Source organism: Schistocerca americana, chromosome 1 (assembly GCF_021461395.2).
Source record: "Schistocerca americana isolate TAMUIC-IGC-003095 chromosome 1, iqSchAmer2.1, whole genome shotgun sequence".
NCBI lineage: Eukaryota > Metazoa > Arthropoda > Insecta > Orthoptera > Acrididae > Schistocerca > Schistocerca americana.
Genome location: NC_060119.1, coordinates 907,893,801 through 907,920,906, shown reverse-complemented (window position 1 = coordinate 907,920,906; position 27,106 = coordinate 907,893,801). Strand labels below are relative to the sequence as shown.

The 27,106-nt window shown below is 43.4% G+C and overlaps 1 protein-coding gene and 1 long non-coding RNA gene across 4 annotated transcripts in view; one reads left to right on the top strand and one right to left on the bottom strand.

The window, feature by feature from the left end:
- LOC124615190 (PAX3- and PAX7-binding protein 1) overlaps window positions 1-1,235 on the top strand; it is a 172,775-nt gene extending 171,540 nt beyond the window's left edge. For all 3 annotated transcript variants that reach the window (XM_047143007.1, XM_047143008.1, XM_047143009.1), the window contains exon 3: window positions 679-1,235. In XM_047143007.1, coding sequence (XP_046998963.1) covers window positions 679-984 — 306 coding nt within the window. In that variant the 3' untranslated portion in view covers window positions 985-1,235. The remainder of the gene's footprint in view (window positions 1-678) is intronic.
- Window positions 1-27,106, bottom strand: part of LOC124615247 — an 811,296-nt gene that overhangs the window by 92,064 nt on the left and 692,126 nt on the right. The window lies entirely within an intron of this gene.

The window sequence follows — 27,106 nt, the reverse complement described above, 5'->3', positions numbered from 1 at the left end:
TCTCCTCTTCCGTTACCCTTCCTTATTTTATTTAGCCCATCCGACAACGTGCCCCCAAGGGAACGGCACACTGAGCACAGGCCCCAGCTGTCGTACACTAATTAGTATTTGGTTAGGCGCTCCACTAACAGATACATGAACAGCTGCTACTTATCTGAGAAATACAACTGAGAGTAGTGTATAGTTTGGTTGAAACAACTAGTGAATTTCTCATTCAAAGATAGAACATGAGAAACGACTATAATTCTTCATTTATTTATTGAAAAAATGGAACAAAAATAAAAAATAGGTACCTTTTGATTGAAAGTGCTTTATCAGTTTTTCAATTCCCATTAATTTGGAAGCTGGGAGCTAACAACTGACTTAGTGTGTTAACTTTTTAATAGTATGCATATGAAAATAAATTCTGTGATAACCTGTGATCCAGCTGGCTAACTGAGTGTTAAGTCACTGAGATTTTTATTATTTTTGTATCTCTCCCTCTTCTTTTTCGACTTTGCTTCCATCAGATACTCCTCACAGCCTAATTTCTGCGCCTGTGCGAGAAACCTCCCAGTTTCGTTTCTCTTTCAGCCCTCCTCTCTCTTTGTATTATCAGCACAGCTGACGTGTCTCGAGCCTCTGCCACGCAGCTTTCCGCAGTCTCCGCCACTCCCCTTTGTCGTGTTTTGCCGGCAGGAGGTGTCCGTGACGATGCTGCTGAACCGGTACCTGCTGACGGCGCTGCGCGCGTGCACGCCGGCGGACGCGGCGCGCAAGAGCGCCTCCATCGTGGCGACGTTCCCGCGCGCCTGGTTCCACGAGGAGGGCGAGCGGCCGCCGCTGCAGATGTTCGTGCAGCAGGTGCGCGCCACGGCGCTGCGCCTGCAGGACGAGCCGGCCGCGGCGACGCGCGAGCCGCTCGAGATCATCGCCAACATCCTGCGCCAGTTCCAGCCCGCGCCCCTCTCCGTCGTCGCCACCGCCGCCTCTGCCGACGCCTGAGCCGATGCACTTGCGACACCTTTTGGTCTCATTTCACTCCAGTAGCGCAACTCACAATAGTACAGCGGGTGTGGAATGTGTAGCTTGGGGAGATAGCGGATTGCTTAATCACATTCTGGTACAGTATTAATATTGGTTCATTTTGGTGGCGAGAAAGCAGGCAAAGACATCTACCATTGTTGTTACAGCTTTTATGTATGTAAACGTGTAATTACTATTATTATTTGAAATAAAGTGCAGTTTCGACATTATGTTGTAGCGATACCTTGCTTTCAAATTTCATGTCTTGCCAGATGTCGTAGTAGAATTCATTAGAACCTACCCCAAAGTCCTGTTTGATCCCGTAGAGAGACCAACAAAATTTCATTTTCATTTGACGTTAGATAGTACACGTGATATAACAATGTGTAACCTCGTATCCATACATATTATAAAATGTATATATTTATGTTGCATAGCAGCTGCTAAACCACTGGACCCATTTCAGCCGAAGTTGGTACATACCACATTTACTATATAGGGGTAAGAACCATCTATCTACCAAAGGATGGGGGTGGAAAAAAAGTGTAGCCCACGACGCGCCCATGCACAGACTTCCTTCATGCAGTATTTGAGAATCAAAGCACTTCGTGACTTGCAACAAACTTTGTACATAATTCGAAACTTTTATGAAACATTGTCTTGCTGAGAAACTTTATCGCTTACTACAAATCCTCTATTCAAGCAGTAAAACTGCTGCATCAGGTATGACGTTTATTTTTATTACTTCTTTGTTAAGAACTCTATTCGCTTCACATTTTCCTGGCCGTATACACACACGCCACTGAATGTACCTAGAACATTACATCATTGTACGACTCACAGTTCAAGAGATACGACGTCATAAACATTGAGCTGCGTGAAAACGAAACTGCAGTGCAAAATTTTCTAAACCTACAGGTTAAATATGTGTAAAAACTCGTGTCAGATATATTGAATATATGTGACATGTGCGTTTGCGGACACAGCTGCAGATAAAAAAACTCCCCCTAAACCCCTGGATCCTTTCTAACCAAATGTGGTACACGTAGTGTTTACTATCTGTAAGAAATACTGTGGGGGTAAGAATCAGCAACCTCCTATTGGGGTGAGGATTATAACGCGGAGAGAGAACTAGGGGAGGAAGGGATGGACAGAGAGAGGGGGGTGGGGAAGGGAGAGCGGACACAGATATGGGAGGAGACGGAGAGAGAGAGAGAGAGAGAGAGAGAGAGAGGTATGGGGAAATAGAGGGGGAGAGGAGGTGATGGGCTAAGAAGGAGGAGGAGGAGGAGAGAGAGAGAGAGAGAGAGAGAGAGAGAGAGAGAGAGAGAGAGGTGGAGAAGTTGAGCAGAGAAAGAGAGGGAGAACGCGTGGACAGGCGGGCGGGGACGCTGAGGAGACAGACAAACAAAGGGGGAAGGAGGAGATGGACAAATAGGGCCACAAGTACGTACAATGCGCACACTACGCAAATGACCAAGAGATGGTCAGATGAGCGTGGAGGGTCGACCGCAGTTTCGACCCAGAGCGGCCACCAGCCAGGCCTCAGTCCCTCTTACTCCATAACTGTGGTACGAGTACAACAATAATAACACCACATACGAAAGTCAGCTATCATACTGATAACCCTGGACATCGAACCAGCTCCAGCAGAGAGGACGTGGGCCTCAATGGACCCAGCCCTGAGATCGCCTTAATAAATTTAGGGAAACCTAAATCTCGATGACCGGACGGCATCCCGTCTCCTTTGTTGTTGCACGTGCGTTAATTTAATCACGCCAGTTATTTCTTACGCGAGCGTATCTCTGGTATCCGATAAGGAGAACGGCACAATAGTGGTACAATCTTCTATTATTTAGCTTTTTAAACGAATTTGTCACTATAAGGTAAAGGTACTATCCTGGGTGTATTCGCTAGTAACACACTTAAACAGTTCTATGGAAGAAGCTGTAACAAAATCAAAATTAGCGTTCATTGTATTTTGTAAATGTTTTTGAGTGCGTCAAATTAAATTGCACTTTCGTAATTGTGAACAGATGTTTTCCGCAAGGAAAACTGATGGCTAGGTCGTAAACGCAACCAGAGATCTTAATTGTTGCTCACAGAAGAAGTTAACTTTGTTCATACACCAAACTCCTTTTTCTGCAACTATTTTCCCAATATTTTTGTTTTTGATAAATCACAGTGCACGAAAATGTATATCGCTAAGGATCTTAGCACTGCATCTTCAGTTGAAGTAAGAGTGGTTACAAGGGGGATCTCAGTCGGTGTTGCCCCGAGTGCGCCATCTGCTCGGTACGAACAGCTAGAAACAAGACAGAGAAATCGAAAAATCTGGGTAGGCCTTAGTGGCGGCTATAACATAAAATGGGCTGCAGCATGAAACGGGTATAGTGACCTTGACTCCAAAGTACCAAGGACACCAAAGATCAGGTCACTGGATTCTACGTCAAACAGGAAAATATTTGCGACTTTTTCAAATTAAAATGCATCATCGCTGAACTATAAGAAAGCGTAAGTAGAACCATACATTAATTTTCTAGTTAGAAATAGTATTGCGATTTTAGAAATCAAGAATGGGCTTCTAAAAAGGGCATTTTTAAACCAATGCAGTTTCACAAATTCGGAGTCTTCCACGGGCAGTGTCATAATTAGTTTTCAGTATTGGGCTTTATCGTTATGAAAGACTAAAGCATCTTCCCCCTAATACCGAAAATTAATTACATCACAATGCTCTTTTCTTGTAAACAAATTTCAGAACAACAGTGACGTCCATACCTACAACAGTAGAGGCGAAAATTACCTTTGTTACCTATTTTTAAAGCTGTCTTGGCTTAGAAATGAGTTCAATATGTAGCAACAAAATTTTTTTTAATTTTTTTCCCAATAACAAAATATCCGACAGGTAGTAAATCAAGTTTTAAATCTAACCTAAAATAATTTCTTCTGGGCTACTCCTGTTATTCCATGAACGAATTTCTATTTAAAACCTGATGGCGTCCAAAAAAACTTGTTTTTATGTATAGTTGCATGAGTAGGACTAAAAAATGTGTTCGTTAATGTTAACGCTACCCATCTATATACTGCATATCCTATTAACTGACTGGTGCCGCATCATTCCGATAAAAGAATCGTTCAAATGAGTGTCGATGTTCATAAAAATGGGTGAGATAATGAAATCGACAGTATCGGTGTTTGTGAGACACCGGAGGTTCATGAAACCAAGAAACCTAAACGATGCACATATTAGGCAGAAGAAGGACGAAATAAATCGAGTGATGTGCTTGATCGAACGACTGTTGCAGTGTCGTGAAGTCCTCATTTATATTAATAGAGCGCTTTCCAAGTCTACTACTATACATATAATGTGTCTTTACGTAGAGTGCAAGAATGAATTAAATCAATAATTTACTTAGAAACACTGGAATTAGACTTGCAGCTTAATAAATCTGTACCTCTATGTCTGTGGTTACTGAACAGGAATATTGAGAACGGAAGTGTGTGTTGATGAAGTGTTCATATTTGACATATGAGGAACATTGCGGAAGAGTCAGAAGATAAGTTAATCTACCTCCAAAATAAACGAAAATACATTTCAACGGAATCAAACACTACAGAAAATATTTGACTGAAGCACTTCTCTCATTATCCTGTGACACGAGGTATTGAAGAATACAGAAACAGCTTGCCATTTTCTCACGTGATATCGTTCGAACTATGGAAGAAGGGCAACAGACATTCCATATTCCTACATTACCGAAAAGCGTTTGAAGCCGTGCCCCACCGCAGACTGTTAACGAAGGTACGAGCGTACGGAGTAGATTCCCACACATATAAATGGCTCGAAGACTTCTTAAGTAATAGACCCAATACGTAGTCCTCGACGGCGAGTGTTCGTCAGAGAGAAGGGTATAAATGATCTTCCGGACAGGGTGAGCAGCAATCTGTGGCCGTTTGCTGATATTGCTGTGGTGTTCGAAAAGGTGTCGTCGTTGAGTGACTTTTGGAGGATACAAGAGAACTTGACACAATTTGTAGATGGTGTGATGAACTGCAGCTAGCTCTAAATGCAGAGAAATGTAAATTAATGCAGACGAGTTGGAAAAACAACCCCGTAAGGTTCGAACACAGTAATCTGCTGCTTGTCGCAGACACGTCGATTAAATGCCTACGGGTATCGTTGCAAAGCGGTATGAAATGGAATGAGCATGTAATGACGTAGGGAAAGCGAATGGTCGTCTTTCGATTTTTTGAGAGAATTTTAGAAAAGTCTGTGTCATGTGCAAACGAGGCCGCATATAGAACACCTGTGCCACCCATTCCTGAGTGCTGTTTAGGTGTTTAGGATCCCCACCTGCTAGGTTTGGTACCGGTAGGTTCAATCAGCACGCGAGTATTACAGGAATGTTTTGGGGACTCAAATGGGAATCCCAGGAGGAAAGGCGAAATTTAGAGAATCGGCGTTAAACGCTGACTGCAGAATGTTTCAACTCCCGCCAACGCACATTTCGCGTAAAAACTACGAAGGTGAGAGAAATTGGGGCTTCTACGGAGGCATATGGACGGTCGTTTCTTGCTCGTTCTGTCTGCGGGTGGAACAGGAAAGGAAATTACTAGTAGTGGTACAAGGGACCATCCGCCACGCACCATACGCTGGCTTGCGGAATACTATATGCTGTATGTAGATGTAGAAGTTTCATTTGAAACAGCCTAAAATGCATACAACATTTAATAACGTTAATAACGTGTTCCAGACTTTGTATATTTCTTCACAACTTGAGAAAGTTTTGTTGACTGTAATATTTGGAAAGCTGAAGCGTCCACTGAATGTCGACGTCAACATTACCGAGTTATTTGACAAATAAATAATAACAAAGTGTTAAAACGCAACCGCGCAGCTGTATAGAAGACTGCGCTCCAAGTATTACCAGCGAGGGTGAAATTAGTGTAGCGCTACAAGAAATTTTAAAAGGACGGGGAAAAAAACAAAACAGAATTTCGCGGTGCGTCTGGCGCGCCAGACGCACGCGTATCGGATGACCTGAAGGACGACATTCTTGAGGAAGCCGTCCGGCGTCTCTGGCCCCGTAGAATGCAAAGAGCGTGCGAACGTGTGTGTGTGTGTGTGTGTGTGTGTCGCGGTGGAGGGGATGGCGTGGCTGCGCCTCGCCTCGCCTCGCCACGCCGGGGTGAACGCTCCGGCCTCAAGGTGATCGACGGAAACCGCACGCTTGCCGCTATTCCCTTGTTTTGTTTCAAGTCGGTCACCGCCTTTGTTTATTTTTCGCCGCGTTGAAATGTGTACGAGCAATGTCCAGAACAAAACCCTACTTGTGCCTTTTGATCTGAACTCGCATTCTACTTGCCAGAAAGTACTTCTGGAGCCCTGAACAAAATAATGTGACCATCAGGTATCGAATCCCACCTTTGAACTCGGAGTCTAACAAAGAATTGATACAAAATCGTGTATCCTCGCCCCTCTGCGGGTTCGAATGCCCAGCTCTCCGGTATTGTTATACATCTATATCTACACTGCGCAAGTCCACTCAAGGTGCGCGGTGGAGGGTACTTGTGATGCCACTGTCAGCTTCCTCCCTCCCCTGTTCTATTTACGGATGGTGAGTGGGAAGAATGACTATCGATAAACCTCCGAATGAGCTCTAATTTCTCTGAATTTCACGTCGTTGTCATTTCACAAGATGTATGTATAGTGACTGTTCTTGGAACATATGCTCTCGGAATTTCAACGGCAAACGTCTTCGTAATGCACGATGCCTCTCTTGTAACGTGTACCCTTGGTGTTTGTTGAGCATCTCCGTAACGTTCTCGCGGTTACTAACGAACATATTAGGAAACTTGTCGCTTTTCATTGGATATTTCTCTCTCTTCTATTAATACAGCTTTGCAAGTGTCCCAGACTACTGGTCAATACTCAATACTCGGTTTATAAGTGTTTTATAAGCTTCTCTCTTAGATAAATTACATACACACCATATATTTATGGCATATGGATGTTCCAACTATATTTTTTTTTCGTTTGACTACGATGACTGTTATCAAATCGGAAATTCTGCTGGAAATTAAGGACCCGCTTCAGATTGCGCAGAGCGTTTTCCAAGTGAAGCTGCCAAGTCCTTTCCACCGCGAGTAAAACGGCAGCAAACTTCATGCAACAGACTCTTGTTCACGAAACGACCGCGATTACGTTTATATCACGTTGAGTAGATGTGATGATATACCCGGAGCCTCGAAGTGTTCCGCATGCAGTAGCTTTTTGCAGATGTAGTATTGTTGCAGTGGGACGAGTAACGTGCGAAAATACGTAGATGGTAACACTAGTCTTTTTCGTCTTAAGTCCCGTGAGACCACTGCTCGTTAACTTCGTTTCTACTCTTATTTCTACAATCATCTCTGAATTAAGCAGCCTGCTCCGAATTTTACATTTTATTAATGACTAACATAATCGTGTGCTTCCGCAAGAGACTGTAACTAATTTGCTCTTTTTCGTGGCGGGAAAGAGGAGGGGGCACTTGGAACTAAGGAGCAGAATCATTACCGGAGCTTGATGGATCAGCGAATATTTGAAAGTGTGGGCTTCAAATCTCTCAACAGGGCTTCCTACCAAATTTTCCTATATTTACCCTATAGCGCTACATGGGAGTCCTTTGGCATTTTCGTCTAATTTTTTTCAACTGAAAGGTTGTATTTAACCCTTCTTCCTTCAGTAAAGCATGTTTGTTTCTTCATGTACGAAGTGGAATATCTTTTACAGGGCGGGAGGTTTATTCGTAATTCAGTTTCATTTCTCAGACTTAACGAATCAACCATCTTAAGAAACAGTATTTGGGCAGTTTTGAAGCTATTAGCAAGCGAACTTAGATACCAGAAGGTAACAAAAAATCTTAAATGCCTGGTATAAAAAATGGTTCAAGTGGCTCCAAGCACTATGGGACTTAACATCTGAGGTCATCAGTCCCCTAGACGTAGAACCACTTAAACCTAACAAACCTAAGGACATCACACACGTCCATGCCCGAGGCAGGATTCGAATCTGCGACTTTAGCAGCAGCGCGGTTCCGGACTGAAGCGCCTAGAACCGCTCGGCCACAACGACCGGCGCCTGTTATAATATCGTATAATCCAAACATATTATAAAAATGGATGTTAGTACTTGTATATGAATGTATGTATGTATCTACGTATGTTCGTTCCCCATGTCCCATACCACGGGAGCAATTTCAACCAAACTTACTGTCTGGAAAGAATCGCTGTGGAGGTAAGAACCACCTACCCCCTACCCATCGAAGGGGTGGGGGTGGAGGTGACAAAGAAGTGTAGCCTACGACGCGAGAATACCCAGACTTCATTTATCCAGTATTTGATAGTGAGGGTACTTAGTGAATTGCAACAAACTTTCCACATAATTTCAAACCTTTATGAAACTTTTTCTCGCTGGTATCCACCACAAATTAATAAAAGGGAAAAGGTTTATCGCTTACAACATATTCGTTGTTCACGTACAGCAATAGTACTGCCGCATCTGGTATGACGTTTTAATTTATTACTTCTTTCCTGGGGACTATATTCACGATAGATTTTGCATACAGTTTTCATGTACACTACTGAATGTACTTGCATAATTATATCATTGTACCACACACAGTTCAGGAGATATGACGTCATAAACATGGGATGCTTGAGAAACTGGCGCATCATGCATGTCGTTTAAATGTATTACGTATTTGTTACTAAATATATTCTCAACACATTTCGCAGACAGTATCGACATACGCCTCTGAACGTATCTACAAAATTATATCGTTGTACGACGCATAGCTCAGGAGATACGACGTCATAAACATTGAGCTGCTTGAGAACGAAGCTGCAGGGAGAAATGCGCTGGAGATGCATATGAAATATGTGTTAAATATATTTGAATTATATGCGGTATGTGCGTATGCCGGCAAAGCCGAGGGTGAAAAGCTCCTCCAAAACCTTTGGACAGATTTCAACCAAACTTGTACACGAATTATATACTATCTGGAAAGAAATACTATAGATGTAAGAACCAGCAACCTACTATTTGGGTGGGGATGATAACGTGGAGAGAGAAGGAGGGAGGACGAGAAGAACAGGCAGAGTGTAGGAAGCAAGATATGAGTACAGAGATACGGGGGGAAGAGGGGGGAGGAGATGGACGGATAGATGAGAGAGAGGGGGGAAATTGACAGAGAAAGGGAAAAGTGGGAGATGAATAGAGAGAGAGAGGGATGAGGAGATGGACGTAGGAAGCATTGAGGAGGAAACGGACAGAGAGAGAGGAAGAGGAGGTGGACAGAGAGATGCGAGTTGATAGACAGAGAGAAGGGGAAGGAGATCGCCTATTACAGTTGGATAAACGCATAGCCGGGCAACGCTGGGTGGTCAGATGGTACAGTATAAAGCTCTCGTGTTTCAAGTCCAGTGAGTTCGTCGAAGCAGCGCGACGTTTCGATGAGTGTCGTTCCCATGATCTTCAAGCAAAATGTCAACTCGCCGAGAAAGACAATCAGGTTATCACGAAATACACTCCTGGAAATTGAAATAAGAACACCGTGAATTCATTGTCCCAGGAAGGGGAAACTTTATTGACACATTCCTGGGGTCAGATACATCACATGATCACACTGACAGAACCACAGGCACATAGACACAGGCAACAGAGCATGCACAATGTCGGCACTAGTACAGTGTATATCCACCTTTCGCAGCAATGCAGGCCGCTATTCTCCCATGGAGACGATCGTAGAGATGCTGTATGTAGTCCTGTGGAACGGCTTGCCATGCCATTTCCACCTGGCGCCTCAGTTGGACCAGCGTTCGTGCTGGACGTGCAGACCGCGTGAGACGACGCTTCATCCAGTCCCAAACATGCTCAATGGGGGACAGATTCGGAGACCTTGCTGGCCAGGGTAGTTGACGTACACCTTCTAGAGCACGTTGGGTGGCACGGGATACATGCGGACGTGCATTGTCCTGTTGGAACAGCAAGTTCCCTTGCCGGTCTAGGAATGGTAGAACGATGGGTTCGATGACGGTTTGGATGTACCGTGCACTATTCAGTGTCCCCTTGACGATCACCAGTGGTGTACGGCCAGTGTAGGAGATCGCTCCCCACACCATGATGCCGGGTGTTGGCCCTGTGTGCCTCGGTCGTATGCAGTCCTGATTGTGGCGCTCACCTGCACGGCGCCAAACACGCATACGACCATCATTGGCACCAAGGCAGAAGCGACTCTCATCGCTGAAGACGACACGTCTCCATTCGTCCCTCCATTCACGCCTGTCGCGACACCACTGGAGGCGGGCTGCACGATGTTGGGGCGTGAGCGGAAGACGGCCTAACGGTGTGCGGGACCGTAGCCCAGCTTCATGGAGACGGTTGCGAATGGTCCTCGCCGATACCCCAGGAGCAACAGTGTCCCTAATTTGCTGGGAAGTGGCGGTGCGGTCCCCTACGGCACTGCATAGGATCCTACGGTCTTGGCGTGCATCCGTGCGTCGCTGCGGTCCGGTCCCAGGTCGACGGGCACGTGCACCTTCCGCCGACCACTGGCGACAACATCGGTGTACTGTGGAGACCTCACGCCCCACGTGTTGAGCAATTCGGCGGTACGTCCACCCGGCCTCCCGCATGCCCACTATACGCCCTCGCGCAAAGTCCGTCAACTGCACATACGGTTCACGTCCACGCTGTCGCGGCATGCTACCAGTGTTAAAGACTGCGATGGAGCTCCGTATGCCACGGCAAACTGGCTGACACTGACGGCGGCGGTGCACAAATGCTGCGCAGCTAGCGCCATTCGACGGCCAACACCGCGGTTCCTGGTGTGTCCGCTGTGCCGTGCGTGTGATCATTGCTTGTACAGCCCTCTCGCAGTGTCCGGAGCAAGTATGGTGGGTCTGACACACCGGTGTCAATGTGTTCTTTTTTCCATTTCCAGGAGTGTATATTTCAGCTCAGAAAGTCCTATACGTTACCTGTATTTTTTTCTATCTATTTTTCAAGTCTGATCGCAGCTGCAATTAGTTTACTGTCTTATATGTGATAACATCGTTTCCGTTTTGGAACAGTGCTCAGGGATCTGCAATGTTTACGATTGTCTGTATTCTCCGTCTTAACTGCCAGAAATATGAATCTTATGAAATGGGAAGTCGTCAGTAAGTCCTTCAATTTTTAAGCAATGTGTTAATATTAAATAGTTATTCACGGGTGCTCTAAATATCATTCAGTTTTACTCAAGTGAAACAGCTAAATGGCAACTTGCAACAAGCTGCGAAAGACGATCTGAACTAGTCTTCTGTAGAGCGCTCGCTACGAAATATTCTAGAACAGAAAAAGCGACTTTGTACATTCAGAATAGCCAATTAACCCATACTTAGGACTGTTTTATGAAAAGTTCATTTTCTTCTGTTCTGCATCTGTACTCACCGTTTATCATGCGACATGGGAAATAAAAAACCTCGAATTTTATTCAGAAGTCAGTCACCGCTCACATTGACAATAGCTGGAAAATTTCCAGCGTCAAATGACGAGACAAATGCAACCCCAAAAACTAATATTTCTTCTCATAAGAAAAAAGATGTGTATAATGTACAGAAATAATACTGGTTTCTGCTGATTTTCCCTACCATTCTCTTCTGTCACAAAGAAACAATGAAAAACAAAAGCTATTACTGTGAGGGTGTAGAAGCCAGACATAAAATTGGTTCTGTGTTGAATGTTGGGATACAGCTCTTACCACATGCAGCATGGAGCGCTACATTTCCGGTCGCACATATCTGTTCAAGTGTAAAACTATACAGCACGTCTGTCGATATTTATAGCTCCTTTACACCAAACGCAACTCCTTGTCATTCATGAGCTAGGTCATTTTGATCTCAACTTTACACAGTAAACCGACGTAACGCCGACCAGTTCTGGCAACGTACTCTCAATGATGCAGTTTGATGAATGGGTACAGGCGGCGAAACAAAACCGGTTACATCACCGCCTTTACTGACACATACTACGGTGATTTGCGTCTAGAATTTCTTTTGCGTAGCAGTGACATCTAGCTGCACGCTATGTATGTATTTATTTATTCTGACAATCATTTGGGGATAACAATGCATAACTATTCTAAAACTCAATATCACCTCTTAAAAAGTTGTGTACATCAATACCACGATTTCGAGATGACTGCGTATGAATTATATAACACGGCGCCATTTGATTCAAGTGGTTCTGATACCAGAAAAACAGAGATATTTACTGACGAGAACGTAAGCAGGAAGAAAAGTTATGTACCGTATGTCAGTTTCATAATGTCGTAAAAACTCAAATTTCTTGGGGTGCATGCGCGATTTTCCTCCTTGTATTACAAATAACGGGTAAACAGCATCACGAACATTATGAGTACATTCACATGTTTAGGGCCGTCGGTAGGTCATTTTTTCTTAGCTGTGATATTAAAACAGTCGAAGATGGGAATTTACCATAACAGAAGGAAACGATGAAATTCATTGTCAGTTAATGGAAAACAAACACAGAGTTTAGATACTAGTTGGGAATGAGCATCAGCTTTTCTGCCTACAATAAAAAGTCGGTCTCAAGAGACGTAAAAGAAACGCTGTAACAATGTGTATAGCAAAATGAGAAAGAGGTAAAACATACACAGTCTGGAAATTCGAACGATGTCAAGAGGTACGTGAAAATTATCGGAGAGACTCCCAAAACTGTCAGTATTTCAACAGCAAAGATGTATGTCAAGGTAAATGAATAGGCACAAGGATAATCATGCATAGATGGTGGCAAGAGAAGTAATTGAGAGTTGATGAACAGAATTTAGGAGAAAAAAGCTGCATGGATCAACTACACCAACATGAGGAATAAGTTGATAGAGGGCATTGCAGGGTACGTGCAGAGGGACAGTTGATTTGGTAATGGAGGGAAGAGTGTGTGTATGTGGTGAGGAGGGGAGGGGGTAAAAAGTGTAGATGGTGACCAAGTCTTGAATAGAATAAACAGATTGAAGTGGGCATTGTGTACAGTACCCATGCAGAGATGAAGAGGCTTACACAAAAAAAGATAACAAAATGGAGAACTGCATCAAACTAGACTCTGTGCTAATGGCAAGAACAGCATAATAACTTCAGACATGTAAATCTGAGTAACGCGTAAAGCGAACGTAAGAACTAGCTAAACCTCAATGACATAACACCAACTGGAGCAGTCACTGCAGTATGAAAAAATTTCGTTTTGGTGTGTTTGCTTGACAACGTCGAATGAGCTTGAAATTAGGTAACTGCGAAGCGTAATTAGAAATAACGTGTACATCATGTTACTCTCTTACAAAATCTCAAGTTTTATGGGTCTAACAGCTTTACACACAACTGGTTTGAATGATACTTAACAAACAGAATAGAAAATGTTGCGCTGAGTAATTCTAGCAATATAGCAAAGGGTAGAAAATTTTAGTTACTGGCGAGAAACCACAAAGGGAGTCCAGCAGGGTCCAATTTTTGGTCCATTCCTATTCCTTACAGATTTGAATAACCTTCCATTTAACATTTAACAAGCAGAATTGGTACTATTTGCAGACGATACTAGTGTTATAATAAATCACATTAGACAGAAATCAACGGAAGATAAGGTAAATTATATTTTCCAAAGAATTATTAAGTGGTTCTCAGAAAATGGACCCTTCCTAAGCTACGAAAAAGAAAAGAAAAAGGAAAAAAACACTATATTCAGTTCTATACAGCACGTAGAGTCATGCCAACAACTGATGTAGCACAGTAAACAGGGTAGAATGCTCCAAATTTTTGGATGTACAAACTGATGAAAACTTGAACTGTAACATGTGTATTAGCAGGCTTTTCAAATAGTTGCGTTACTTTTGCTCTTCGTACAATTATTGCTAATCTTGGAAACAAACGAATTAACGTCCCGACAATATTTTGCGCACTTCCTCTCAATAATTTCTTATGAAATAATGTTATGGGGTAACTCATCACTTAGAAAGAAAGTATTGATTGCGCAAAAGCGAGTTGTAAGAGTAATATGTTGATCCATGGACGTTAAAGAAAGTATTGACCGCAGAAAAGCGAACTGTAAGAATAATATGTAGTTCTCACCCGTGGACGTCATGTAGGTACATCTTCAAGAGCTAGGCATTTTGACCGCACCTTCACAATACATAATATATTCGCTAATGAAATTCGTTATAAATAATCCATCAAAATTTGAGAGCAACAGTGATGTCCATACATATAGCGCTAGACGGAGAAATGAACTTTACTATCAATTATTAGTCCGGCCGGAGTGGCCGAGCGGTTCTAGGCGCTACAGTCTGGAACCGCGCGACCGCTACGATCACAGGTTCGAATCCTGCCTCGGACATGGATGTGTGTGATGTCCTTAGGTTAGTTAGGTGTAAGTAGTTCTAAGTTCTAGGGGACTGATAACCTCAGAAGTTAAGTCCCATAGTGCTCAGAGCCATATCAATTATTAAATCTTTCAGTGAAAGGACTTCAATATGTAGCAACAAAAATCTTTTGATCTTTTGTCACATAACAAAGTGTCCGATAGGTCGCAAGCAATCATTTCTCCTGGACAACTTCTATCACATTGACGAATTTCTACATAAAAATTGGCAGCTTTCTAAAAAAAAACTACTTGTTTTTAAATGTTGTTGCATGAATCGGACTAAAAAATAATGTGTTCATTAATGTTAAAGCTAATCCTCTGTACATATCCTGTAAACTGAATCGTTCCACATCATTTCGATAAAAGAATCTTCAAACGATCTAATGAACATGTAAATAAGTAACAACCTATTGAAGAGATATGCTCTCTTTCGAAAAGGGCTATATTTTAGTATTAAGTTTTCTCGTTAACTAGTTTTCAGCTTGCAAAGCCACCGACTTCTGTCGTCAAAGACGGCAGTTCACTTGCAAACAAGTTATATGCTAACAAGAAGACCCACTCCGCTTCTCTGACAGTGTATTGAGCAGTTTGCAGAGTTGAAACTACAGGCTGTTCTCCCCGTCTCTGGGCGTTTGCTGACGTTATCCGCCCTATTGATCATAAACGTCGCCGGAAACGTGAGTGATGGGCCACCTCCCGAGCTTATTTTGCCTGCCTCCGAACGGACACACGAGGCCTTCAACCGCCTGCGGAAGACCTCCGGCGAGCGCTGGGGCAGAGTAAACAGGCCGCGCTGTCGGCAGATATTATTTGGAGCGTCGCGTTGCGACGGCTCGCTCGCCGTTAGACAGGTAGGGTCGGAGCCGGTGGCGGCGGCGGTGGCAGCGGCGGTTCTCGCCGGTTTGCTACCAAGGTAAGGCAGGAGGGGAGCTCCGGGTAGCGTAGCCTCGCTCGAGGCCTCTGCCGGCGTTCCCGCACGCACGGACACACACACATACACACACACACACAACACACACACGGGCTCACACAGACAGGCTCAGCGCGTGCGGGCGCGCGGCCGCCCTTCTGAAGGGCGTCGCCCAGCCCTCCGACATCAGCCCTCAGCCCTCGGGACTGGGGCAGGGCGGCCAGCCTGCTCCTGCCGCGGTCCCCCTGCCACGGCGGGCTGACGTTGGGGGTGGCCTGGCACTTCCCTGCCGGGCAGGCTCTTTAACAGATCAAAACCTAGTTAAACCTTACGCTGGTTTGTTTCTGCTATGGCTGTAGCGCACCGTACTCTGTGCTACATAACCCTCTGTCATCCTATTCTGTCCTCTCCAGTACTATTCATAGCTCCACACTTTCGTATACACCGTCTGTCCAAAAAGTTCTGTGAGAGATCTTATTCCTGGCGTATAAGGGGCATCAGCACATAAACTACGGTAGCAGCTTAGACTAACAAGTATTAGGTTGGTGCATAAGTTCTTAGCGGTTTTGTTTTGCATGTTGCTATTCCAGTTGCTAGTGGTTTATTTATCGATTGTCATTTTCTATTTGTAGTCCATTGTTGCTATTTGAGTTGCCATTTGCAGATAGTTGACTCTAGAAAATGGAGTGTCAAGTGAAAAAATCGCACCCTTTCCGACGTATTCTTCAGTTTGAGTTCAAGAGAGGAGTGACAGCAGTGGAGGCACCTAGAAACATTTGCGCCGTGTATGGGGATAATTCCATTGGGCAGAGCACAACAAGAAAATGGTTTTCTCGCTTTAAGGAGGATCGTTTTTATATTAGAGCGACGCTCCACGCCCAGGAAGACCTTTGGAGTTTGATGAGTATCGGTTAAACGCATTAATCCGCAATGATCCACGTCAGTGCGATGCTACTGCACGATAACGACAACCCGCATTCTGCTAGACTGACAAAAAACTCTATACAGGATTTGGGTTGGGAAGCCATTCCGCACCCATCTTATTCAGCCGATCTTGCGCCCTCGGATTTTCACCTTTTTCGCTCTCTATCGAACAACCTTCAAGCAACTTCCTTTTTGGATGAACATGCGTTCTGTATATTACAACTGAAAGAAAAACAGCCCTCGGTCACTATTTTTAACAAATTAACTTGGTTTCAACACTGCTAGGAGTGTCTTCTTCAGAATTTAAAACAAAGAATGGTCTATATTCTATAACATGGTCACAGAATAATGACTAAAAACGTATGATACGGTATAAGAACGGAATCATTGTAAAAGACTGACAGGTTGCACCACGCAAGTAACGAGCAGCCCTTAGTGGCTCGCCATCACAGTTTTCTTTATCTTAAACATCTTGGGACTAATGCCCTTTTGTCATATTTATTATTTTCTAAATGACATATAAGTACTGTCAGTCTTTTACGACGATTCCGTACTTATACCCTATCATACATTTTTAGTCATTATTCTGTGACCATGTTATAGAATATAGACCATTCTTTGTTTTAAATTCTGAAGAAGACACTCCTAGCTGTGTTGAAACCAGGTTAATTTGTTAAAAATAGTGACCGAGGGCTGTTTTTCTTTCAATTGTAACTATTCACGGTCTCTGAACGTGCAGCCATGTACAAAATTTTGCTCTGTATATTGCTCGACAAGTTCTTCGCCTCAAAATCACGTGATTTCTACAGTCGCGGAATTGAAAAGTTACACTAGCGTTGTCAGACTGTTGTAAAATAGTGGAGGAGAATATATTATTAAGGACTAAAGTTTCTGCTATGTGTATCTGTTGTGTTTATTAAACGCTACGAACTTACGCACCAACCTAAAACAAACAGTGGATTTGCGAACCTTGAGAGCTATCAGCACTTGTCCATTAGAAGAGACGTGTTTCACTGTAGCAAATATGGTCAAGTGGTCATAGCTCTTAATGCATGTACTTTAGAGCCAATGTTTACTGGATTTTAATTTTGTTGTTTTGGTCCATACCACTTCCTTCCAAAATACGGAACGCAAAGAGCTTTCAAAAGGAGACGTCCATTGTCGAAGGTATCAGAACCATTTTCGCTTATGAGTTTCTAATTGATCGTTTCCAGACCAGAGCTGCTTCCCTCAAATTGATATAGTTACCGCTGGCCGATGTGGCCGAGCGGTTCTAGGCGTTTCAGTCTGGAACCGCGCGACCGCTACGGTCGCAGGTTCGAATCCTACCTCGGGCATGGATGTGTGTGATGCCCTTAGGTTAGTTAGGTTTAAGTAGTTCTAAGTTCTAGGGGACTGATGACCCCAGATGTTAAGTCCCATAGTGCTCAGAGCCATTTGAACCATTTTTTTGATACAGATACCCTTCGCCATCATCCCTGTAAGCTTGTAACATCATCACACAATCATCCTGTTTGTGAAAGTATTTCAGGATCACACCGACAGCCATTGAGGGATGACAGTTCGTGCACAGAATAGTTTGTCAAAGAGTGCATGTTTTTAAACCGTCGTTCACTATAAGTTACGCGCACGACAGACGCAAAGGTAGTGCTATGCAACGCAGAGCTTTCAGCATGTAGTTCGTTGCCCTGCTAATAAGCCTTCAGCGTGCTCGTAAGTTGTTGATCACATTTGACTTACACACTTATTAGTTACGAAAGTATCGCTGACGTATTTTAGACATCTGTAATGCACACCGCCACAAAGCTGCCAAAGTCTCACTTAAGCTGCATGTAGTTTCGACTGTTTATATTATCATGAGACAGACTTTATAATCTGGAACTGAGTACACCTCATATCTAGTACTGTAAAATATGTCACATATGTAGTTAGTGCTGTGGCAGCAAGTAGACCTGAAGTAAGGTAGGACACTTCGTTATGTTGGGGGTTGAGGAAGTCGTATCTTCGCCAAGTCCACTTGCTACCGTACCACTAACTGGATATGTAACATATTTTATAATAATTGACATGTGGCGTACATAATCTGAAATTATAAAGTCTTTCTGATGATGATATATATTGTTAATATTAAATGCATAATAGTTAAAGTTTTAGCTGCTTTAAGATTCATAAAGCTATGAAGCAAATCGAAAGAAGATATTGTTGGGTGATCTCTAATAGAGACAACAAAAATACGTTTTTACAAGTCTATTATTGCACACTGTTCCACAGCATCTGCATATAACGTTGTTACTCATCCCTTTCTTATTCTGAAGTTATTCATCTAATTCCTGCAAAATTATATTTACTTCATCGTTATGTTGACATACATACTGAGTCTCTAATCAGGTAAAAACAATTACTCGTTCTTGTTTTCATGTTAGCTGATCCGGCATCTTAAATTTTTATTGATAACAATAGCGGCCATTATTACTTGTATTATTAGAAAAACATTTCCACCTTTCGATTGTAAATACCTTATAGGATCTACATTACAATTCACCTCTCTGCTATTTCCCAGAGACGTACAGGATGGTCAGACACAGACCGAAAAGCTTGTTAGGATGTTGCAGGGGGAAGTCGTGCCGAGAGATAATTTTAAGAAAAAATTCGATACATTGCACAGTCTTCAAGTTATTTGGCACTGAAGTTAGCCAATGAGGTCGTCGCTTTCGCATATTCAAGCATCCCGCCAAGAAAGTGTCGCCGAAATTATTCTTCGTTTGGTTTCCTGAAACTGAACAAATGTAGCTTTCGCTCACCTCGCTTGGTTCCCTCAAACCGAACAAATGTAGCTTTTGCTCACATAGCTTAAATTTATCACTTCCGAAAACGTCCCATTTTAAATGGGAATGAACGTTTGAACAAGTGGTAACTCACGCACCCACAGATGTCTGTGCATTATTGCATTCTAGCGTTTGCTTGAATTTGCTTGCGCATCAACCTGATTGGCTGACTTCAATGCTATTATAACTCGGAAATGGCGCAACGTATCGAATTTTTTTCTTAACTATTATTTCTGTGCAGAGTCTTCCCTGCAAAACTCTTACTAGTTTTTCAGACTATCTCTGATCATGTTATATAAACGAGTGTAGATCCACCGCCGTCACCATCTTCTACAGCACCTTACCCACATATTCTTGGCCGTTTCCTTCCGATGTTATTCCCGTGTTTGTGTTCATAACTGGATACACAACAGCGACTGAGATGCTAATGACGTAAAAAAGAGAGAGAAAGAAAGAAAGAAAGAAATAGGTGGACAGCGGTAGGTAATTGGACAAAGATGTGGTAGGGACACGACAGTAGGCTCGTTGAAGAGATCTAGACAACGTATGAAATGGTTTTGAGAACTGGCGAAGGACTGTATCAGGATGACTTGATGGAGGATTTCTATTTAATTCTCTTCTCTCCATCTCCACATATCAGTCGACTGACCTGTAGTTCTAGGTGACAGGATAGGAGAGAATTAAAATAACAGTGGAGGGTGAAGGTAGAGAGAGAGAAGAAAACTGAGAAAGAGAAAGATTCAAAAAAGCGATTAAGAAAAGGAGAGACAAAGAGAGAGGGAGAGAGACGGGGCAAGGGGAGAGAGAGGGGGGGGAGGAGGGGAGAGAAAGAGTGAGAGAGGGGGGGGGGGAAGGGGAGAGTGTAAGATTGTAGGTTCAGAGATCCCTAGGGGTGCTCAGCCAGCGAGACGGAGAAGTTCTCTTTCACTCGCGCTGTTGCCAGCTCTATCTGGGAAGATGTGTGAGACTGAACAGATTAGATGGTTCGCCGTGCTGTTCTAGGCGCTACAGTGTGGAGCCGAGCGACCGCTACGGTCGCAGGTTCGAATCTTGCCTCGGGCATGGATGTGTGTGATGTCCTTAGGTTAGTTAGGTTTAATTAGTTCTAATTTCTAGGCGACTGATGTCCTCAGAAGTTAAGTTGCATAGTGCTCAGAGCCATTTGAACCACTTGAAGATTAGATGGTTCGGGGAAATAAATAAGAAGATGAAGCGATATCACACTGGATGTTTTTTTACTATTTCCCAGCATTCCTCCCCGTTGGCACAGATGAAAATATTGACAACGTCCCGCACTGCCATGTAGTGAAAAAAGAAAACCGAGCTTGTCGAGTTCCGGAGCAGATTTGCGAATAGATTCAAGACTTCCTTGTAGATAGAACTCGCGCTTAACGGAACAAAATCTACAGATGTAAAGTTAATTTCCAGAGTACCTCAATGAACTGTTACCGGACCGTTACTGTTTACAGTGTATGCAAATGATCTCGTAGAAAGCGTCGGATGTTCTTTACGACTGTTCGCAAATGATGTGGTTGTCTATAACTACGTAGCAACGTCAGAAGACAGTATCGATTTGCAGAATGTTCTGCAGGGGACTGAAATATGGTGCAGGCTCTGGCAGTTCACCATGAACGTAAGTAAGTATAACATATTGCGGATACACAGGAAAAAAAGTCCGCTACCGTAAAACTACAGCGGCCGGCCAAGTAGTGGGAAAAGCAGGTGTCAGATTCATACGAAGAACCTTAAGGAAATGTAACTCACCCACGAAGGAAGTGGTTATAAGGCGCTTACTCGACAGATTCTTGAGTATTGTGCACCGGCAAGGGATCCTTAACATGTAGGAATGACAGAAGAGATAGGGAAGACCCAATGAAGAGCAGCGCGTTTCTTCACAGGATCGCATAATCAGCGCGAGAGCGTTAACGAGATGTTCAACAAACTCTACTGGCAGACGGTGCAAGACAGGCAAGGCATTGAGTGTCACGGAGAGGTGCACTACTGAAATTTCGAGAGAGCAGTTTCGAGGATGATTCGGTCAGCATATTACTACCTTTGACATACATCTCGCGTAATGACCAAGACGAGAAAGTTAGAGAAGTTAAAGCCAATACAGAGGCTTACCGACAATCATTCTCCCCTTCACCACACATCATTATGTGGCTTGCGGAGGATTATGTAGATGTAGCAAGCCTATTTTCACATAGTTACTCATAGTGCGGGCCTAAGAGACATCCTTGGACTTCAAGTCGGATAGCAATAAAAGAGAACAGCTGTCACGGAATATATCACTAGAGTTGCCTAATTTCCTGATTTCATCTACATCTACATCATACTCCGCAAGCCATCTAATGGTGTGTGGCGGAGGATACTTTCAGTACCACTGTCTGATCCCTCCAACCCTGTTCCACTCGCGAATAGTGCGTGGGAAGAATGATTATCGGTAGGCCTCTCTATTGGCCCTAATTTCTCGAATTTTCTCCTCGTGGTCAAAACCTCGAGATTTATGTGTTTGGGGGGAGGGGGGGGGGGAGTGCTGTCCCGAAATTTCAATAGTAAATTTCTATATTGTATAACAGGGGATTGCGGGAAATAAAAACTAGGTTAACATTTGTTTAGAAGAGCCAATTGGGACAGGCTTGAAACTCTGTAAACCACCAAGAATTTATGATCACGAATAACAGTAGCAGTTCAAGAAAGGACTAAACAGTCCGACGACATTTGTTTTGCCAGCACTAAAGCAGCCTCGAGGTTTGTGCCGAAAGCTCTGTCCGTGTTCCCTTCAGAGGGGGGTACGGTCCGGTATATAGCACCCAAAAAGCAATAAACCAGTCTGGCAGCTGGGAGCAACTGAACTTCGCCGCATGGACGTAAACAACATTTCAAAGCAGCTGACTTCTGCTTCGTGCCCATGGAGGCAACGAAATGTGTGTCACGGTCAACAGTTGCTGCGGCGGGTACAACAATTATTTGTGGAAGCTGATATCGGACGTGGGATTCATTTTGGCTGGCTGTCACGTTCTCCCGGAGTAAGACTGTAACTCGAGGCATTGTAGGAAAGGACGAGGGGCATGTTGTGGATGCAGTGCACGGGGGCAGACGCAGCTGGAGAGGATTGGACGAAAGGACCAGGGCTTCCGCCATCTGCAAGGCCGCAGGCTGGCCTCCGGAGGTCCCAAACACCCTGCCAGCCTAGGGGAACACGACAAACATTTGGTCGTGCCGGGACAGTTTACGCTTGGCGATGCCGACAAAAGACGGCCGACGACTGTCCAGCGCCCACCCGAGCTACTGGCAGACCTGAAGACATCGGCTAACCCGGGTTTCACTCGCCCCATTTTCCTGGCTCCAGCGCAAGCCGCATGGAAAACATTCGCTGGTAAAAACACTGGCGTGCTTTCCCCTACGTTTAACACCTCTCTCGAGTGTACCACCGAGTAAACCTGCATGAAGGTTGAAAATGTTATTAGCAGGGGAGTAAGACTGCTCATTGTTTCATATCTACATCTACACTCATTACGATCCACTGGGAAGTGCATAAAGGACTGTACTTAGCATGGTACCACATTTTAGGGTTTCTTCTGTTCCAATCACGCGTGTAGATAGAGGGACACGAATGACTGATTAAATGTCTCCGTGTGTGCTGTGCCTCTCTCTCCGGAGTAAAAAAAAACCTGTGACCATTCGCACCGCTATTCTTTGTATTCATTCACTATCCCTTGTTGGTCCTATTTGGTATGGATCCCACACACCTAAGCAACATTCTAAGACAGGACGCACAAGTGATTTATAAGAAGTCTTCTTTTAAGACTGACTGCGTTTTCCCTGAAGTCCTTCAGTGAAACGCCACCTGCATTACCTGCGGTTGAATCTGTGTGGTCATTCCATTTCCTGTCCGCGGTTCGTGGTCTTGCGGTAGCGTTCTCGCTTTCCGCGCACGGGGTCCTGGGTTCGTATTCCCGGCGGGGTCAGGGATTTTCTCTGCCTCGAGACGACTGGGTGTTCTGCGTTTTTCATCATCACTGACTCGCAAGTCGCCGAAGTGGCGTCAGCTAAAAAGGATTTGCAATGTCGGCGGCCGAACACTCCCCATGTGGTCTCCCGGCCAACATTGCCGTTCGATCATTTAATTTCCATTCCATTTCCTATCCATCAAATTTTTACGCCCTTGTACTTCAGTGAGTTGAATGATTCTATTCGTGAATCCTTGATGTTGGTATAGGATACAACATTTCTTCATTTTGTATGGTGCGTAATTTTACATTTGTGTACATTTAAAGCAAATGAACAATCCTCTCACCTACCTGAAAACTTGTGAAGAGCTGATTAAATGTTTCTGCCCATTTTTTCAGATAGTATTTCATTAACTGTTCTAAGTTAATGCTCCGTTCCATGACCTTTTACGAAACCAATTTCAGTGGAAAAAATATCGAGGAGTAGGATCTGATGTGCAAAATACTAATACGACGTTCAGTGCAGAATTTTTGATTTAATTTTGATTTATTCAATATTTTAACCGTACGGCGTACGGCAACAAACCGAAAATAGTGATTAAGTATTAATCGTTCTGTTACAGAGACATGGAAACATAATCTGTGCTGTCATTAAGCATCGTTTTATAAACCATAAAAATCAGATTGGATGCGATGTAATTGGCAGAAATAATTCATCTTTTCAGTTGCATCGCGTGTGTTTACGCAGACTCGATCTTCAGCAAAGATTATCGATTTTGAACTGTTTCTGCCAGTAGAAGTATATTGACGCTAAACACAGTCTGCTCGATGTAGCCATACCGTATGTGTTGCCAGACGACAAAATCATGCATATACGCGTTAAGCGGAAACCTGGGTTCGAGTCCCGATCCGGCTAAAATTTACACGCGTCATTGGTCACTTGTGCAGCTGATGTATTATGGTATTCGCAGTTTGCGACGGTTCGTTATCTATGACAGTTCTTATGACAGCACATGATTCCCTCTGCTTCTATAACTTATTAATATCGCTGATGAAAACTGGCGTGTCTGAGTGATATTTAAAAATTCACCGAGTCACTTCACTATGTTTGGTATAACGTGCAATTTGATAATGACCACTATTCAATTATTTGGTTTGTTTCTGCTATGTTTTCGTATATAGGCGACTAAACTGGTATATAGTGGTGCACTGTACTTCAGCATTTACGTGGTAATCGTACTTACTTCCGAATCTTGTAGAGTTTGTTGGAGCCTTGGTTATTTTCTGTTGTGTATGACACAGTTGTTCTGTATTTTATAAGGAGCTATATAACCTTCACTGCCGTCGTTACAGTACACTTTAAAAGCAGCTATTTATGTGCAAAACGGTGTAATAATTCAGCTCTCACGACACTTCCTGTTTGCTTGCTTCCTGATAACATCTACAATTCCTTGAGCTAGAGATTCGTGTCGTGGCACTCTAAGGGTTGAATTGCAATTAATCCGCGACAGCTTCGTCATAAAATTTCACAGAAGTCGCTAATTAACTTATTACACGAAAATATGATAATAAATGTTATTACAACAGAAAATTCTGTGAGTTCATTTTACGCACGTCACGTAATTCAGTTACATGTAAATAGCAACAGGTGATAATCGTTAAGTTGCTGCCATTACAAGACTCGGAGCATTAAACGAATACTGATGTAGATATGGCCCTTCTTACAACTGCAATAAGTCGTTGTTTCAACCGTTGAATTTCACTTCAGTTCAGGCAATATTATTTCACATCCGAGTGCTTAGAAAATAGGAAATGCCCGCATCTCGTGGTCGTGCGGTAGCGTTCTCGCTTCCCACGCCCGGGTTCCCGGGTTCGATTCCCGGCGGGGTCAGGGATTTTCTCTGCCTCGTGATGGCTGGGTGTTGTGTGCTGTCCTTAGGTTAGTTAGGTTTAAGTAGTTCTAAGTTCTAGGGGACTGATGACCATAGATGTTTAGTGCTCAGAGCCATTTGAACCAGCCAAATAGGAAATGTCAGAATAGGCTCTTGTGATCAAGGACATTTAAGAAACAGAGCATTTAAGAATTAATGTACCAAGGACTACGCTAACTCATTAGCGCAGCAGTGCTATATTTGAGGGAGGGATGTAATGAGATGAAGAGAAAGCGTGGAATGTTGGAGCCAGACGTTCCGGGAACGTAGGGGTTGTTACAGACAGGTGGGCCCAGTCAAGCGAGGGTGATAAAGGGGCTGTGGTCTGGTTGTGCGACGTCCGCTTATTTGCGGGAAGTGATTCCGGGAAACCAGGGAAGAAGTAAAAGGCTGCTGAAGAAGAGCAGGCCATAATGTGCGGGAATACCGCTCTCCGCCCTTGCTTCCAGTGTTTACGTCTCCACAGCGGAGCCAAAGTGATCGTACACAATGAGTCACAGAGAAACACTGAGTTTCCATAAAGTTCCGGTTTTCAACTATTAGAGACTAGCCTAACGCCCGCTTCTTCGTTCTTGTAGACAGTATTGGCAGCACAGCTTTTTATCTTTAATGGATATTTACGTTGTTCACAAACTGCAGCAGATTTTAATCTTTTCATGCTGATTGAGGCCATAGGCCTTTGCGAAAATGCTTCTCACCAAAACGCGACTCGGCTGGCTTGAGTCGGAGGTTTTCATTAATCCTGCGTTTTGAGTCCTTGTGGTAATATTTCCATAGCAAATTTCATTCCCTAATGCATATTTTTATTTCACCAATTTTCATAGATTTAGCTTAAAACGATTTAATATAATGGCATATTTTCTTAAAAAGTTTCATCACCTATTTCACTCCTTTAGGGGTTGAACTTCCAAAAACATTGAAACACGCATTTTTTTGTTTCTAACAAAGAAGGCAAATACAAATTTTTATTGATACAGCTTTGGAAACTCTTTCATAAAGAAATATTTTCATAAACTTTTCATTCCCCATTTCACTCCTTTAGGGACTGAATTTCCAAAAACACAGAACAAGTACTTCTTTTATTTCCAACCAATAATTCAAGAACCAGTTTTCTTACATATAGCTTTAAAAATGCTTTAGTATTCCTTAATAATGATTTATTTTCAAAAAAGGACTTCCAACCTCTATTTTGCCCCCGTAGCGGTTAAATGTCCAAAAATGCTGAAACATGTATTTATTTTCTATTTATGACTGAGAAATTAATTACAATTTAGCTTTAAAATTGCCTTAACAACAACACATTTTCAAAAAGCTTTTCATCCCCTTTTTCGTCCCTTTAGGAATGGATTTTGAGCAAACCCTTCTTAAACGATGCCTACAATAGAAATCAACAACCTCTCCAAATTTCAAGTTTTCGTCCTTAGCGGATTGGGATGGGCGATGATGAGTTAGTAAATCAATTACGACATAGTTTCTTACAAATGCAGACAAAGTGTCACTCTTTAATGTGAAACCCTTAGCAGCTCTCGAAATTTTTCTTCTGTCATGCTAGAATTTCAGTGTGTGCCCCACTCGTCGCTCGTAGAACTTCAAGGCGATATTCGTGTTCTGTCCTCGAATGGGTCACCATCTACTGGCCTGATTGCTTCACTGATTCGTGCACGAAGGGTATCAACGTCACCGACTGATGTTGTGTACACGCGAGCGTTGACGTAACCGCACAAATAAAAGTCTAATGGCATGGCAACGGGAGAGCGAGGGACCAATGCGATGAGACCATCATACTGCCCATCCACCTCTCATTCAACACAACCCCCACGTTCAGAGTCCAATGTGGAGACGCACCATCGTACAGGAAAGTGGATGGACGGCCACAGTTCTTCGACCTATGATAGAAGAAACCGTTCGAGCGTGTCTATGTAAAAGTATCCCGTTATGATTTTCTCTGCGAGGAAAAATACGCCGCCCACTCTACTGCACACTAGGCTACACCAAACATTAAGCTTCGGGCAATCACGTATGTCCCCACGTGTGTTGTGTGGGTTTTCGGAGCCCCAGATCCAAAAGTTGTGGAGATTCACATGTTCAGAATTGTGAAACGTTACTCT